Genomic DNA, 18,356 nt, shown 5'->3' on the forward strand with positions numbered 1-18,356 from the left:
CTGTCGTAGTACGTCTTCCCCCGAGCAGCTTCCATGGTGGCAGTTTCAGAAGCTATTTTGTAGACCTCCTGCATTCTCTTTGTCCAGCAGCTCACATAGTCATCGTAGTCTGTATGAGCCTTGTGCCAGTGTTTTAGTCAAGTCACTATGCCTCGAGTCCGAGTTCAGGTTTGAGTCTCCGGTGTTCAAGTCCGAGTCAAGTCCACTACTCATCCGAGTCAAGTCAGAGTCGAGTCACTATTGATCCAAGTCGAGTCCTTATTGATCAAGTCGAGTCCAAGTTCCGCACTAAAGTAAGCATAGTCTACATGGTTTTAAACTAAAAAAAATCCACATTCCACCACATTGCACTGATAATTTAGATATTAAAATCATACACCAAATAATATTCTAATGACATATTAAAATTATAGCCTAATGATATAAAAAAAGTTGAGTCTTTTTCTCAATTTTCGAGTCAGAATGATCTGAATGTAGGAGTATGAGTCCAAGTTCGAGTCATCAGTGCTCAAGTCCAAGTCAAGTCACAAGTCTCTAAATTTAGCTAATGACTCGGACTCGAGTTCGAGTCTCGGACTCGAGTACTACAACACTGCCTTGTGCTGTCTCAGATTGAAGAGCAGGTCGATGGGCAGGCTTGGAGAACATCCGAAGATGAGATAATATGGGGCGTAGCCTGTTGCCTCGCTCTTCGTACAGTTGTATGCATGAACAGCTTTAGCCAGGGACTCGTTCCAATCGTCCTTCTCTTTGTCCTCCAGGGCCCGTAACATAGACAACAGGGTATGGTTGAATCTCTCCACCTGACCATTACCCTGTGGGTGATAGGGTGTTGTGTGTGATCCCTGGATACCTGAGAGTTCTTTCAATCATTCCACGAGCTTGTTGTCAAACTCTTTGCCCATGTCACGGTGCCGTCTGGTCGGTAAGCCAAACTTAAGTGCAAAGCCGTTGAACAGCTTATCAGCAACTGTTTTGGTTGCTTTGTTCTTTGTTGGGCAAGCTTGTGCAAACCTCGTGAAGTTATCAATGACCACTAATATATATTCATAGCCATGCTTGCATTTTTCCATGTGGAGGAAGTCTATGGAAACCAGTTGGAATGGGTAAGTGGACTCGATCAGAGTCAGAGGTGCACAGGTCTGCTTACTGGGCTTCTTCTTCAGACACTCACACTCTTGAGTCACGAAGTGTTCAACGTCTCTTGCCATCTGCGGCCAGTAGAACCTCTCTCGAATCAGGTGGAGTGTCCTGTCCACCCCATTGTGTCCCATTTTCTGATGGAGCTCTTAGAAAACCAGGGGATGATAGACTTTAGGGACCAATAGCTGCTCTCGGCGAGCGGTTTTGTGTTGCAGGACACCATGTTGATCAAGATGAAGCTTTAACCACTGCCTGAGTAGTGCAGCTACAGCCGGAGGCTCAGACTTCACTTCAGCCTGACTTGGTCTACTACTCCGTAACTTGTACCAAAGCACTCTTGACAGGACTTCATCTGCTTCCTGGGCCATGCGGATCTGGTCTGGTGTCAAGGGTTAAGTAGTGTTAGACTGTTTGATCAATCCCAGAGCACTAACTTGGACAACACCAATACCTTGGCAAGGGTATCTCTGCTCCACCACCACAGACTCCATAGATGTGCTTATGGCTTCCTGCCCAACTTCAGCTGTACAGCTCTTCATGTAGCTCTCAATGTCCAGCGGCATCCGTGACAGCCCGTCAGCATCTGCGTTCGTCCTGCCCGGACGGTAGCGGATGGTGAAGTTAAAACTGGCCAGCTCAGCGACCCATCTGTGACCTGTGGAGTTGAGTTTTGCAGTAGTGAGCACATATGTCAGTGGATTATTATCTGTGTACACCACAAATGACGGGGCATGGAACAAATAATCCCGGAACAGTTCACAAGTGGCCCACTTCTTTGCCAAAAACTCTAATTTGTCAGAGTGTAGATGGTACCTTTTCTATGTTGGACTCAAGGTGCGAGAACTATATGCTATAACTCTCATTTTGCCTTGTTGTCACTGGTACAAAACAGCACCTAACCCCACCTGAGATGCATCACAATGTAACACAATGGCTCAGTAAAATTGTGGTACCCGAGAAGAGGAGGTCTAGTGAGTGCATCTATGAGCTGGTTCAGTGCCTCTCGGTGGGAGCTGGTCCACTGAACGGGCGAGCGTGATGATAAATGGCCCTTACTCTTCTTCGACCCCTTTTTAGACTTGTCAGCAGGGACTGGGGCAGAGTTCTTAGAGGACGGAGAATTAAGCAGGCTGTAGAGTGGTTGGGCTACACGGGAGAAGTTGGGAATGAAAGGCCTATAATAGGAGAGAAAACCAAGCATTTGACGTACCTCTCCGGTGGTCGTAGGTGTTTTCTCCTTTAAGGCCATCACCAAGGCAAACTCTGCTTGTCATGATGCAGCCTGTCTACTGCAACATGCACATTTTGTTTTGTAACTTTTCGCCCTCCATACATTCCAGTCTCCTCTCCACTTCAGTAATTATCCACACCTGTCAGTCATCATCAGCCAGCATTCAGCACACCTGTCAGCCTCGAAATATAAGCTCCCAGTATTCAGTCCTTCATTGTCGATCCGTCTGTTTTTCCTGCTTACCTCTGTTCTGCCGCTCACCTCATCCAGTCTGGTCCAGCCCGAAGTTCCTCCATTCTGTCGTGCTGCTGGTCTAACCTGGTTCCAAGTCTCCATTCTGCTGTGCACCTGGTTCTGCTGCCTCTGTGCTCTGATTCCGACCTGCTTGCCAGTTCCTGCCTTCAAGGTTTTCTTTACAGGACTTGTGTCATGCAGAGTTATGTGCATTTTCAGGGAAGGTATGCAGCCCACGTCATCACTGTCATAGGCAAATGCCTAGCACTCTTCCTGCAACATCCTCTTCACAGCTGTTTGCTAACTTTCTGTCAGGTGCTGAAGATCCACTGGTGGAATCCATGACTTTGCTCTCTGTTGTCTGTGTGCCATTCATGTTGTGTGACTTTAACATCATCCCCTTTTCATTCTCTTGGATCAGCTCCTTTCCTTTTGACTGGATGTCTGCTGCAGAAGCAATCTTTACTGGTTCAAGGTTTTCAATCACCTGATGACTCATTAGATAAATGGTGTGATCTGTGGCATTTGTCACTGGGATTGGTACCTGGGGCGCTTTTCTGTCTGGCATCTGTACCAGTACTTCATTGAACACCACGCCCTCTGATGGTGAATCAACCACATCAGATACAAAGAGCATTTCTTGACCCCAAGCATGTGGAGTAACATGTGCTCGTACATAGACTGTGGTGACTTGATTAGCTGGCAAAGGGACTCTTTTTACTCCAGTCCTCACCCAACCTATCTCTGAGTCTCTACTGCTATTCTGGACCAGTTTGGCAACATTATGTGCAGTTCGTACAGTAATTTCAAATGCTTTACTCACTTGGTGTGCAAGTTGTTTCCTTCCGTCTTTGGTCTTTACGTCTTCTCTATTGACGACAGCTTCTATAACATTGTAGCAAATAATGGGATCACTTGCCATGGCTGGGTCGCTGGATACCAGCATTGGCACTTGCAGTCTGAAGCTGACTTCTATCCAGCCAATATAGGGAATGGGCGTGTCATTTGCCGTGAACACTGTGAGCATCTCATTATCTAACAGTTCTGCCACAGGTTTGACAACTGTGTGGGGAAGGTAGTTTTGCTGTCAGTGTTCATTCACAATGCTGGACTGTGCCCCTGAATCCCACAGTACTTTGACTGGACAATTGTCCATAAAATAGTTCACAGTACAGCAGTTTCCCACTAGGCTTACTAACCTTGACTTGCGTTGAGGGGGTAGATAGCGGACTTGAGTTGAAGCTGATAGGGCCGCAGCTTGCGCTTCGTTGGGGAATGGTGGTGAGCTTGGCAGTTCGTTATGGGACCCTTGGCTCTGGACTACTGCTGATCCCATCTCAGTAGTCCCTCCTCGTTTCTAGCAATAACAGGATATATATATATATATATATATATATATATATATATATATATATATATATATATATATATATACACCATATCACTAGTCAAGTCACTCCAGCTGATACCAACGCAGCAGCCGTGTTTTGTTATTGCCATAATATGTTTGTTGAGGCAATATTCATGACAGATCTGTTCACTATTTCACTCAAACAAGTAAACTATTCAAGCGTTACTGCTCTGCTTGTGAGACCACAAGATGGCCACGACGCATGCGTCTAAATTTAGAAATTTGACGTCTTTTGAGGAATGCCCTATTCCCTCAACGCATGCAATAGTCTATTAAAGGCCTTTCTGTCAAACTCAGAACAACAGCAGTCATCAAGAACACTTACTTGGTGTTTCATGTTTCACCCATTTATATCCCTTTTTCTACCCATAAGGTGGTATTTTGTGCCTGGGCAGAACCTATTAGGAATAGTCTTAATGCTTAAGTACTCCAAAGGGAGTTTGTTTAACTGTTCTGAATATTTCCAATGTGTGCATGAATTATAAGGGATTTTTGCTGTGTGGGTTTTGATTGATGATAAACTGGCCGCGCCAATCGGCTGAAATTAGATTTCTTTCCATATTCCTTTCCTTTCCTCTCTTTCCCCCCTTTCAGGTTTCCCACACTTTGTCGAAGTCTTTGTCTTAACTGGTTACCGCCCTACGTACGCCCATATGTCATCAGGGCCGCGTTCTTATGCACCGCACACAAGATCGGAGGTCATATGTCGTCATAGTCACCACCTTGGGAGGGACACCGAGTAGCCCGAAGCTGTTAGCCATAGGCTGTTGTAGAGTCACACTAGCTTAGCTATGGTTAGCCGAGTGCTACCTTGAAGCCGGACTAGAACGAGTTAGAAGCTAACCGTGCATGAACATTGCTAGCATTTAGTTTGCCAGAAGCGTTCCCCATCTTAGCTTCAGGTCTGTTTCGGTACACCAGTTTTGCTACTGTTGTGCCATATTAACGCCATGATGAATAATTGATGTCAAATTGAATTCTGACAACAGCCACAAATGGAATTCCACCCCTGCTGCAAACATGGGACCCTCACAGGCACAAAGGGTGGTCTCTCTCTCAGCAGGATGCTCCTGTGAACCACTCCCCACAGATAAAAGGTCAGAGCACCTCAGAATTCTCTCTCTTCTGACCAGACGCTCTCACACTCCTGACTTCACTCAGACTACCTTTGTCCTGGAGCTCCCAAGGAGAAGGGGGGAGGGGGTTAGCCAGCCACCCTGTCCCCTTCCTCAGCAGCCATGTGACTCAAGGCCGAAAGCCCACAGACAAACCGTTCTGTGGAACTCATCTGCTTGCTTCAATGGAATGACCAAGAGGGAGCGGAGGACCTGACTGAATCCGGATAAACAGCACATTGACCGGAGCTAAGTTGCACTCTGACTTCTGCGCAAACCAGCCACAAAGTACAGATTGCCCGAAACAGCCTTGGTTTTTTTTGTCAGCCTTTACAGGGAAGCAAACCCCAGACAGAGCTGAAAAGCCGACAAAGGGCCCGCTTTCGAATGCTAACGTTGGTAGCTCATCCTAGCCTTGAGCTTCATGGTATTGCTAATATCATTGGAGTGTGTTTTATGGTTATAACAAAGGTTATCTCCACAAGGGTTTAATACATTGATGGGACAATAATGGTTATGTTATCCAGTCCACTTATTATGACTAAAATAAAACCAAAGCTTTATTTGTTAGCGCCAAAGTTCCGCTAGCCAAAATCCAATTAGCTTTTGATCATTTCCGGTTCCGGTTTTTCTACAAAGGCCCGTTCCAAGAATAAAGCTTGACCATTCTGCTCCACCGTCAGTCAATAGAGCTATGAGCTTTATTCCCACATTAATATTGAATATTAATGTCGGTTTAAAGGCAAATTTGATAACTTTAGACTTTAACCGATTTAGCAACCGATCGCTACAGCGACCCCTAGCGCCCGGAGGGAGAATCGCATTAATAAGATCGGCCGTTCACAGACCCGGCGGCATGGGCATGCCCTGGACTGGAAGCTATTTTGTTTATTTTCTTTTACGTTGGAGTGGCCATCGTTGTATTAGTAATATCTTTGATGTGTCAATAATACAATTCAACCAATGAAATCAACGACTGAGTGCAACATGCTAGCCAAAAACAGCTGAAGAGGGGCGGGTCGCTGGGTCAGACATTTATATCCTTCAGAGACGCCGCAGCTCGGCTGTGGTCACCGTCGGTGTCGGTAGTGCGGGATGGATATATAATGAAGCAAGCGAGAGTAAACTGGAAGCAGCGCTATTAATTTCTGTTTGAAACGTCAGCATTGAAGTCACACTGGGGTAAACATTTAGCTAGGAGGGTTAGCTGGACAGCTAGGAGCACCAGGAGCAGAACCAAGCAGGAAAACTGCCAAACTGAAGAAACTTGGGTTACTTGCAGGCAGAAGGGAACTCGGCTTTGTTGTGACCCTTGTGCTCCCTAGCTGCTGTAATTACAGAACCTCTAATAGTCTGAATTTTTATGTCAGTGTTCAGCCTGAGACCATGTTTATCACCGTGTAGCTGATGCTGGACTTTTGAGTCCAAACCAAGCACTATAGGTTGCTGTATCTCACTGTTAGTTTCCAGCCCAAACCCAGCATAAAACCTGCCCAATTTAAAAGAAAAAAAACAAGCCCAAATCTCAAACTCTCTCATGTTAAAAGTATAGAACTATTAAACACACAAGAACATGCCATTAGCATGCAACTGCACTGCAGCAAAGGAAAAAAACTTCATGCACACGGGCCCCGCACAAAATGTACAATCAGGCAAACAAATAACACACAAGATCACTTTAACAATCATGATATATCAACGGGGGGAAAAAACTTTGATCAACAGCTTCCCAACATGAGTTGTAAATCTACCTCAATATAATCTTAATTTCTCTTACAGAGTATAGCTCAGTCAAACATTTCTTTTTCACACAGCCATGAAATATTTTTAAGTTGATCAGTAGAACTCAACCCCTCTTGGGCGTTTACATTGACCAATACAATTTCATAGTGACACTTGATTAACCAATATTCTTTCCTTGTTTTATTATAACTATTAATATTATTCAATATAGCTATTATTCATTGGCGTAACAGAGTCGACTAATTTCAAAAATGAATTGACCAGTAAAATATGTCATGGTGCAGCTTTGTCTGCTGCTCCATGCACATATTCAGGGCACTTTTCACCCTCCATACACCCCAGTCTCCTCTCCACCTCAGCAATCATCTCCACCTGCCAGCCACTAATCAAGCCAGGACTCAATCCACCTGTCAGCTTCACTATTTAAACCTCCCTCAGTTTGCCCTTCCCTGTCGGCTCGTCTGTTTACCTGTGCTCTTGACTGCTCACCTTACCTTTTCATTACCAGCCCGGGTTTCCTTCATCTCCGTCCGTCCGTCCGTCCGTCCGTCCGTCCGTCCGCCTGATGTGGTTCTGGTTCTGCTCCCACTCCGGTCCAGCAAGTATTCATCCAGTCATGCTGCTTAATTCTGCTGGTCTAGTTCTGGTTCCAAGTCTCTACTCTGCCGTGCTGCTGTCAAGTTCTAGTTCCAAGTCTCCACTCTGCTGTGTTGCTGCTCCTGCTGCCTCCATGCTCTGTCTCCATCCAGCTCGCCAGCCTCAGCCACTAACAGCCTCCTGCTTCCGTCTGGTCTGAACTCTGGTCTTCTTCATCTTCAATAAACTCACAAAACAGAACTCTGTGTGTGGTTGTGTTCGGGTTCCTCACAAAAACATGACAAAATAAGTTCAAGGCGATGGCATTTTATTAAAATGGTTTTAGTTTCCTGCCAGACATTGACAACTATTTTAAAATATTTTGTTAGTAATTATTTCTAAAAGTCCAACAAATGTGAAAAGCTTCCAAAATTTTTTCAACCTGCCCATAAGCTATTTTTGTTCCAGTTGACACCATGTCCACAAGTGGCAGCATAGGCAAATAACTAAAGATTTTATTTTATTTACTTTTTACCGTTTTAATTTTAGCAATTACAAGGTAGATTTAATCAGATTAAGTCATGGGACTGTTTTGTAAGAGGAAATCAAGTAGTGTAAATACAACAAGGAGGAAATAAATAAAGCAAAGCCATCTAAACTTACAAGCAAATACAAGAAAAATGAGATTTTTCTTGTATTTGCTAAGAGGGGAAAAATATAGATAAATAAATAAAAATTCAGTAGGACAAATAACTTGTGGGTTAAGAAGTTGACGTAAATGTGACATCAACTGGGAATAAATTAACGAATAGATAAAAAAATCATACTTCAATATAAGCACAATAAAATCAGAAACTTAGCCAATTACACTGTCAGCTGATGCAAAGAAGACATTGCAGAAACTACATTTACTAGAAATCTTGAAGTAAATAGACACACAATTAAGAAGCACAAAGTAGGATACTGCTTAAATCTGCCACACCGCCAGACATCAATAAATCACCATAAAGGTTTTGGGTTCAAATGGATAAAACGATGAAATTAGCATAATAACTCATATTAACAATGGTAAATTGAGGGTTAAAACGACCGCGGAATATTATAATAGAAACACAGGAATAGGTAGAATTACATGCAGTTCCCTGCATCCAATCGGGATATTTAATAGCCCTCCTCTTGAAGGCAAATAACGAGATAGTTCCCCTTTTTACCAGCTGTTACAACATCCTCATGGCCAAAAAATATTATGAAGTTTAACTAACCCTAGTTTAGCTAACGGGTCTTTTTAAGCAAGGATTATTTAAAGATTTTCCTCTAACCTATACTGAGAAAAAGAAATGTGGCCAATAAGATTTGTTGGACATTTTTGGATCTGGGTCGGGATGGCAGAGCTACTGCTGGACATGCACAAGGTGCTAAAGCGTGGATAAAAGCTTGAAGAAGAAACTGATGAAAGAAGGTTGACTCTGGGGGACATTAAAACTGCAATGGTACCCCACATTAGCACACATACTGTGGAAAGAACATCTTAAACAGGCCTATGCTTTGTTTTGCTGTGTTTTGCTGTTTTGCTTTACAGGTGTTGGACTTGAACTGTACGGTTTCACACACATAACCTGGACAGGTGGGCATTCAGGGAACCCAGCTAGAGCACGCTCCAAGACTCTAGAGCAGGGGTGTCAAACTCATTTTGGTTGAGGGGCCGCATACAGTTTAATCTGATCTCAAGAGCGCCACATGAGTTAACTCATTGCAAGATTAAATAGAACTAATAAATGTGGACTTGTTGATTTTTATTAGAGATGCTCGATATTGCCTTTTTTGCCGATATTCGATATGCCGATATTCCAATCACTAAATTTTCGATTCCGATATAAGCCGATACCGATATAAACTAATTTCACATCATACCAGTCACAAAATTTAAGCATAACCCACATTTACTGTGATGCCCTACTACACACTGTATATTCCACAAATAATTACCATTGTAGAGGATAATAACAGCATTTCAACTTCAGGAAAATGCGAAATTTTTCATTTATTTTCAACAATCTGTCTCAAACAACATTTTGGAATATGCTCTTTCTGAGCTTAACCTGACAATGAATATTCAAACAAGAGATAAATCTCTTCACAAATAGGGAAAAAAGTACCTCTCCAGTACAGCTGTATTGCACAGAATTGAATGTAAAACACAAATGAAATGCACTGTAGGATCGCTGACTGTATCAAAACCTCTACATAAAGGTACAAAACACTTCAAAAAAAGAAGTAAAAAGCAAATGGAACATAAAAGTGCAAAGTCAGAGTCCTTAGCCCACTACTTGGGCTATTTTAAAGTGTAACTTGGGCTCATTCTGCCTTGTATGAAAAAAAGAACATGCATATTAAAAAGGCTCCAAAAGTAAAAACAGCTTAATTTGAAATGTTCTTTTTTGTTGAAAAAAACTTATGTAAACAGTCCTTCCTATGAAAAACAAATATTTGTCATTGTAGAGGTTAAGAACAGCATTTCAACTTTAGGAAAATGCAAAATTTGACATTTATTTTAAACACTGTGTCAAACATTTTGGAATATTCTGTTCCTAAGCTTAACCTGACAATGAATATTCAAACAACAGATACATTTCCTTTCTTCACAAATAGGAAAACATTGTACCTCTCCAGTACAGCTGTATGGCACAGAATTAAATGTAAACAAAAATGAAGTGCAGTGTAGGATCGCTGACTATATCAAAACCTCTACATAAAGGTAATAAGCACTTTTTGAAAAAGAGGTAAAAAGCAAATAGAACAAAAGTGCAATGTCAGAGTCCTTAGCCCATTACTTGGGCTATTGTACTAAAATGTAACTTGGGCTCATTCTGCCTTGTATAAAAAAAAGAAAAAAAAAGAAAAAAAAAAAGAACAGGCACATTAAAAAGGCACCAAAAATAAAAAACAGCTTAATTTGAAACGTTCTTTTTTCTAGAAAAAAAAACGTTTGTAAACAAACAGTCCTTCCTGTGAAGCGCAACAAATGAGGATTGAGACAGTCCTTCTTTGGGCTCTTTGCCTTTACATTATACTGTTGTACTAATGTAGGAGAGGAAGATTTTTCTGGATGAAAATTAGCATCTCAGCATTGTCACAATGTATACGATTCCTCTTCTCATCAATGACATGAGAAACAGCACTAAACAGCCGCTCGCTGTCTACACTTGTGCAGGGCGCAGTTAGGTACTTGCGTGCAACACGGGCCAGAGCAGGGAAGCGGGTTCGGTTGGAATTCCAGTACATCAAGGGGCATGCTGTCTTGAGGATGGTGATCTCTGCCAAATATGTCTGCACCTGACAAAAAATAAAAGCAAAAAACAGAATTCTGTTAACCTTCAAAGCACACCCAAATATTCACTTTACATTTATTAGAAGTGAATAAATGATAATTTTTTTCCCTTTTTACTTCATTATTTATAAATTTTTAACTCACCTGTGAAGCAGTTACACCTGTTGCAGCTTGCTGTACATCATTCTCTGCGAGGATTTCTTGGTACATGTCCTGCAGACTCTCATTTCGGGCCTTCTTTGATGGTGGGTTCACATCCTCCTGGCTTGGGTCATCTGCACCAGCAGCCTCTTCCTGTTGATCAGTTCCCCCACCAGCCATTTCATCCACAACACACTGCAGCATAGTCCGGGCATCCACTTTCTTCCAAGAGATTGCAAACGTCTTCTAGTAGAGTGCGCTTGGCTGTTTGCACTCCTTTGTCTGTTTCATCAACCTTGGCAAGCAGCCGTTTGAGGGACATCACAGCGGGAATGACATCTGCAGCAGTTGCCTTTGGAAAGCTGATGTTTTTGGTAAGCTGTTCAAAGGGTTCCAGTAGACAGGTCATCTTTTCTAAAATTCCCCACTGAGTTGCAGTCAATGTTGCTGGGAGCTCATAATCAGCAGCATATGCACTTAAGGCCCTTTTTTGCTCTATCAGGCTTTGCATCATGTAAAATGTGGAATTCCACCTGGTAGCCACGTCCTGTTGCAGCCTTTTCACCGGCATGCTTAGTTCTTTTTGTATGTTCTCAAAACGACTGCATGCAAGTGGTGAGTGTTTGAAGTGTCCAACCAGTCGCCTCCCCACAGCAAGTGCGTCTGCTATGTTGCGTTGAGACAAGGCACCTCCATTCACTACCAACTGCAAAGTGTGTGCCATGCAAGGCAAACTAGGCACACCAAACTCCGATGTAGCTTTAGCCATGTTACGTGCATTGTCCCTAACGACAACATGAACCTTCTCCTTGGAGATTTTCCAGCTTTCAAACATCTTTTCAAATGCGCATGTAATAGCTTGTGCTGTATGAGACCCACGGCACTCCTGGGAATAAAGCACAGCCTTATTTAGCTCAAAATTAGGATCTAGCCATTGCGCTGTCAAGCTCAGCATGCTAACTTGGTTAACACTTGAGGACCAAATGTCCGTTGTGAAACTAATAGCAACAGCATCAGACAGTAGCTTCTGGACGTGTCTATGAACATCGGCATACAGCTCGGGGAGGCAAACTTCTGAGAAATACCTGCGAGTTGGCATGTCAAAACGTGGCTCGAGGAATTCCATAAGTTTTTTGAATCCAGCATCCTGCACCATGGAAAACGGCTGATTGTCTAACGCAATGCACTCAATTATTTTCCTACAAATCATTTTCGCTCTCGGGTGTTCCTTGTTGTATTTCTGTCTCTTCTCGATTGAGTCTTTCAGAGACAGTTGTGTTGTTTTTTGGCGCGAGTCGTTTCCAGGTTGCTTGGGTTTACGTTGCTGAAGAAATGCTGTGTGTTTCTCCGGGTGGTGTTTCCTTAAGTGAGAGATTAAATTCGAAGTGTTGAAGGACGAAGTCTTGGTTCCCCCAAGCATGACAAGGACCTCACATTCATTGCAAATCGCAAACTTGAAGTCATCATTTGAAACTTTAAAATAGTTCCACACCGCAGACATTTTACATTCGTTAGCTTCGCTGCTGCTCCACAGTTTGCTATCTGGTGCGGTCTGATGACGTCATCAGGGAGCATTGCGCGTTGGCAAAAGGACTCGCTTCAGCATATTTCGCAAAATCTAGGCATTATATTATCGGCTTTTAATTATCGGGGGGAAACCCGATAAGGATATGGACAGATATTATACAATTATGCTAATATCGGCCGATAATATCGGCCGGCATATATTATCGGACATCCCTAATTTTTATATTAAGTTAATTTCACTTTTACACAATATATTATGAATAACCTCAGCGTTTTTAAGAAAAGTATGTGCAATTTCAACAATACTTTTACTCAGTTAAACATTTACTTGTGCATTATGCATAAGAACTGATCACAGTGATTATACAATGTTGAAAAACATTTATTCACATTTTTTGGAACTTAAATATGGAGGTCCTCCATAATATGGAGGACCAAGTCTTCCATATCTAAAAATAAATACAGAAATAAATAAATGATCAATAAATAAAAAAGCATACAATTAATTTCCACCAAATTAATAAATGTAGGTAGAAATTAAATTATACAGTGAGACATAAATGTATATATCTCTTTTAATTAGCTTATTTATTTATTCGCCTTTGTAATAATTACCTTATTTATTTATTGTGTGTTATAATCTTCAACTTTATTTATTAATTACTTATATTTTTTAAGTATTTATTTATGTGCATGTTATAATATTTTTGTCTGTTTTATTCTTCCTTTGTATTTTTTTACCCTATATATTTCTGTGATGCTATTTATTTCTGCCTGTCCTTTTTACATTTCTGCCTGTCCTTTTTACATTTCTGTATGCATTTCTGCCTCATTATGCAAATGAGGAGGGGCTGTGTCTTAAGGGCTCAACTTCTTCCCATTGGTTGGTTAGCATTTTACTGCGTTGGTCAAATCTACATGGCTTTTCCCCGCACTAAAGCTTAAGTAATGTCAATCTCATCAGGCAGACGTTCAGTGTCCGACCTCTTAAGGAAAGCTGCTAATAGACTGGAAGAATTAGAACGCTGTACATTTGGGATCTGAATGTTTTTCTGTGGTTTCAGATTCGGCTTTTCCAGATCAGTAACTCATCGGCGGATGGTTTATTCTACAAAACAGACACCTCTCTGCAACCACAGCAAGGCAGACACTGAGCTACAACCATAGTTTCCTCAAAACGAGTCTCCCATCGCGCTGGGTGAATTACATTGGAACCTATGCAGAGCTCGCTTGATAAGAAAATACTGTAGTTGATTATAAAAGGCACAATATGAATTATCAGATTCACATCCAGGCAATAAAAAGCACTACATATTATCATTATTCTATCCATGTTTGTCTAATTTGTGAAGGAGGCGGAGTTTCATCAAGCCGATCTTCCCCTCAACTACAACACTTAAGGGTTCATGCTGCGTCTTTAAGCATGATCCAGCACCGCAGTGAAGTTGGTTTGAAGTTGAATGTTGGACATTCAAGCTCCACGGAGTCAACGGGATCTAGCTCATGGTTAATCCGATTGAGGGACTCCGATTTCGGCCAGCGTCTCTCAGCTGCTCCCTCCTCCCACACGCGGTGGTGCAGTTAGAGACTGTCAAAAAACTTTTGAACCAAGCTCTCTTGAGAAATAAAAATCAATAAATGTATTATCTTGTGACCAGCTGAGATAAACTAATATAAATTGATGCCAATAGATAAAATCTGTAAGGCACTTGTTTTTATTAATTTTTAAGCTATTTTCAATTTTCAAGACAAAAATTGGGATTTTTCTTCAATAGCTTCCAGGTTATGTGACCCACTCACTCAAATTCTTTGTAAAATTGTTCTACTAGTTCAGTTCAGTTTATTCGAACAACAAAACAATATAAGATGTGTAAATACAACACAACACAATGAATACATAGTATTCATTGTGTTAAAGTAGTAGAACATAATTCTACTACTTCAGCCAACTATTGTCTTTGAATAAATCTTAAAAATTGAAAATAGCTTAAAATGGAATAAAAACAAGTGTGCCTTACAGATGTTATTTAGTGGCATGATTTTATATTAGTTTTGTCATAGGTGGTCACAAAATACGGAATTTATTGATTTTTGTTTCTCAAGAGTGCTTGATTCCAAAGTTTTTTGACGGTCCCTAAATGCACCACCGGCACCGCGTGTGGGAGGAGGGAGCAGCTGAGAGACGCTGGCCGAAATCGGAGCCCCTCAACCGGATCAACCATGAGCTAGATCCTGTTGACTCCGTGGAATCAACGGGACTTTTATAATCAACTACAGTATTTTCTTATCAAGCGAGCTCTGCATAGGGTCCAATGTAATTCACCCAGCGCGATGGGAGACTCGTTTTGAGGAAACTATGGTTGTAGCTCACTGTCTGCCTTGCTGTGGTTGCAGAGAGGTGTCTGTTTTGTAGAATAAATCATCCGCCGATTAGTTATTGATCTGGAAAAACCGAATCTGAAACCATAAAAAAAACATTCAAATCCCAAATGTACAGCGTTCTAATTCTTCCATTCTATTAGCAGCTTCCCGTAAGAGGTTGGACACTGAACGTCTGACTGCTGAGTTTGACATTACTTAAGCTTTAGTGCGGGGGAAAGCCATGTAGATTTGACCGACGCAGTAAAATGCTAACCAACCAATGGGAAGAAGTTGAGCCCTTAAGACACAGCCCCTCCTCATTTGCATAATGAGGCAGAAATGCATACAGAAATGTAAAAAGGACAGGCAGAAATGTAAAAAGGACAGGCAGAAATGTAAAAAGGACAGGCAGAAATAAATAGCATCACAGAAATATATAGGGTAAAAAAATACAAAGGAAGAATAAAACAGACAAAAATATTATAACATGCACATAAATAAATACTTAAAAAATATAAGTAATTAATAAATAAAGTTGAAGATTATAACACACAATAAATAAATAAGGTAATTATTACAAAGGCGAATAAATAAATAAGCTAATTAAAAGAGATATATACATTTATGTCTCACTGTATAATTTAATTTCTACCTACATTTATTAATTTGGTGGAAATTAATTGTATGCTTTTTTATTTATTGATCATTTATTTATTTCTGTATTTATTTTTAGATATGGAAGACTTGGTCCTCCATACTTAAAAACACTGTCCTGCATGACAAAATACATCAAACAGATAAAAATTAAGAAATGATTTGAATTTTTCCACACCTGAAGCTTAATCTGCTAATTAAAACACAGCGCCCCTCGTGGACAATATAGGAACTGCATATTTTCAATTAAACAAAGTACGTGTTTTTTTCAATAATTGTTTTATCATTCTTTTCCTTTTATCTTGTCCACTTGTGAAAGTCAAATCTGATGAGCTCTTTGTGGTATCTTATTGCCACACTGCCAGACAGGACACTGGAAAAAAAATATATATATATATATATTTTTTATTTTTTATAATGATAATGCATTTAGCCACAGGGCCGGACTAAATTGTTCGGCGGGCCGGATCATGCCCGCGGGCCGTATGTTTGACACCCCTGCTCTAGAGGGAAGAACATTTAAATATGGTGATCCAGCAGAATGCATCTCGGGCCAATGAGATGACAATTAGGGCCTCCGATAACTTGATGTGGAGAGACATTTCAGACACACAGGGTGTGGAGACACCCAGGACTAGCTGTTGTGGTTTGAAACCGTAACCGACTTGAGTGGGCAAATGCTCACATTTGCTGGCATCTGGCACGTTGGCGATGGTGTTCTCTTCACAAATGAATCCCAGTTTACACTGTTCAGGACAGATGGCAGACAGCGTGTGTGGTATTGTGTGGGTGAGCGGTTTTCTGATGTCAATGTTGTGGATCGAGTGGCCCATGGTGGTGGTGGGGTAATGGTATGGTATGGTTATGGTTGGTTACGACAATGAACTGGAGTCAGGTGGAGACCCCGATGAGGACGACAAGCATGTAGCTGAGCTTCCCTGAGACGGTTTCTGACAGTTTGTGCAGAAATTCTTTGGTTATGTAAACCGATTGTTTCAGCAGCTGTCCGAGTGGCTGGTCTCAGATTATCTTGGAGGTGAACATGCTGGATGTGGAGGTCCTGGGCTGGTGTGGTTACACGTGGTCTGCGGTTGTGAGGCTGGATGGATGTACTGCCAAATTCTCTGAAACGCCTTTAGAGACGGCTTATGGTAGAGAAATTAACATTCAATACATGAGCAACAGCTCTGGTTGACATTCCTGCAGTCAGCAAGCCAATTACACGCTCCCTCAAATCATGCGACATCTGTGGCATTTTGCTGTGTAATAAAACTGCACCTTTCAGAGTGGCCTTTTATTGTGGGCAGTCTAAGGCACACCTGTGCACTAACTATAATGTCTAATCAGCATCTTGATATGACACACCTGTGAGGTGGGATGGATTATCTCAGCAAAGGAGAAGTGCTCACTATCACAGATTTAGACTGGTTTGTGAACAATATTTGAGGGAAATGGTGATATTGTGTATGTGGAAAAAGTTTTAGATCTTTGAGTTCATCTCATAAGAAATGGGAGCAAAACGAAAAGTGTTGCTGTTTATATATTTGTTGAGCCTAGATGCATGAGTGCTGTGAAATGGATACTTAATAAAGGACCGAATCAGACAACGTTAATAGTGAAATTGTGTGTGTGTGTGTGTGTGTGTGTGTGTGTGTGTGTGTGTGTGTGTGTGTGTGTGTGTGTGTGTGTGTGTGTGTGTTATCAATGAAACAAATGTTAAGTGTATGAAACAGATGTAAATTTTTCTAAAGTTGTATGAAGCGCTGAAATGAACATTGAGAGACATTTTTTAAAGAGAAACAATGGATTAAGGTTCACAGAATGAGTTTAAAGTACAAAGCCATTCAGACAGTGTGGGGGAGGGGGGTTGAGTAGATAAACTGTATCCTGGATTAAGTAGATAAACTATCTGTTGGAACCAACAGAAATTATTAAACTATGCATTAAAGGGGTTAGAACTGCAGTACACTTCAGGCAAAACAAGTATCATCTGCTTTCAATTTGAAGTCCTTTCAATTTGATGCAAGGTCCTTCTTAAACTGACTCACAATTACTTCAGCTTGGTCCTGTCAAGAATATAGGGTGATATTCTCCAATGTCATGCAAGGAACATTGATGTCATAGTGTAGCAGTGTACAAACTTTGTTCAATATAACGCTTCCTGTATTGTTTTATGTATGAGAGTCCAGTACTGAAGGTGTGAACATCCTTCTGACTTCTTAAATTAAATATGTTAAAGTATAGTTTTCTGTTTTGAGGGTACTTCCTTCAAAACCTCTGTGCACCAAGTGGAGTTCGCTTAAGGGGAAAAGAACTGTGGTCCATCAAGCTATATCCTTCGACAGGATGTGGCAACTTTTAACAGTGTAGTCTCCTTAGTGTAGGACACCTCCAGCTGACACTGGGTCAATGAAAACGCAGGTTCTGCGTAGTGTACAACAAGCCCAGGCAGAGTAGAGTTGTGCAGGGCTGAAACCGTCAGTGGAAAAGGGTGCGTTTTTTAATTCTTAGCACCCTGGATAAAAGGACTAAGAAAAACTTGTCTCTTAAACAGGTTCTCCCCATCATCCAAATTCTTTGTTTAGATCTTAGGGTTCCATCAAAGAGTTATACTCCTAAATAAAACTGACTTGTATCATATTTATGATACAAGTCAGCTTTAAAATTTCTTTTCAAAGTAGTAAACCTCCAAGTTTATTTCATTCTACTTTGCGAAATTTCATCCCAAATATCAAAAATATATACTTTATTTCATTTTGTTGAACACAAATTACCCTCAAAATGTTTTCTTGACCTATTGGTATTTTTTACTAAGTAAATGGTGACTTTAAATAACAGCTCATCTTTTTATAACTGAGCTGTCAAAGTGGAGCTCTCAGTATGCCAGCAAAG

The 18,356-nt window shown here is 41.2% G+C and overlaps 1 protein-coding gene across 1 annotated transcript; it reads right to left on the bottom strand.

Annotated features, from left to right (window-relative positions):
* Positions 1-10,502: 10,502 nt before the first annotated feature.
* On the bottom strand, positions 10,503-11,301 carry LOC118557718 (zinc finger BED domain-containing protein 4-like). The gene is made up of 2 exons (XM_036127950.1): positions 10,926-11,301; positions 10,503-10,786 (listed from the first exon to the last, which is right to left on the bottom strand). Exons 1-2 carry the CDS (start codon positions 11,124-11,126, stop codon positions 10,532-10,534), a joined length of 456 nt encoding a protein of 151 aa, XP_035983843.1. The 5' UTR covers positions 11,127-11,301; the 3' UTR covers positions 10,503-10,531.
* Between the last annotated feature and the right edge of the window lie 7,055 nt (positions 11,302-18,356).

This window comes from Fundulus heteroclitus, chromosome 3 (genome assembly GCF_011125445.2).
Source record: "Fundulus heteroclitus isolate FHET01 chromosome 3, MU-UCD_Fhet_4.1, whole genome shotgun sequence".
NCBI lineage: Eukaryota > Metazoa > Chordata > Actinopteri > Cyprinodontiformes > Fundulidae > Fundulus > Fundulus heteroclitus.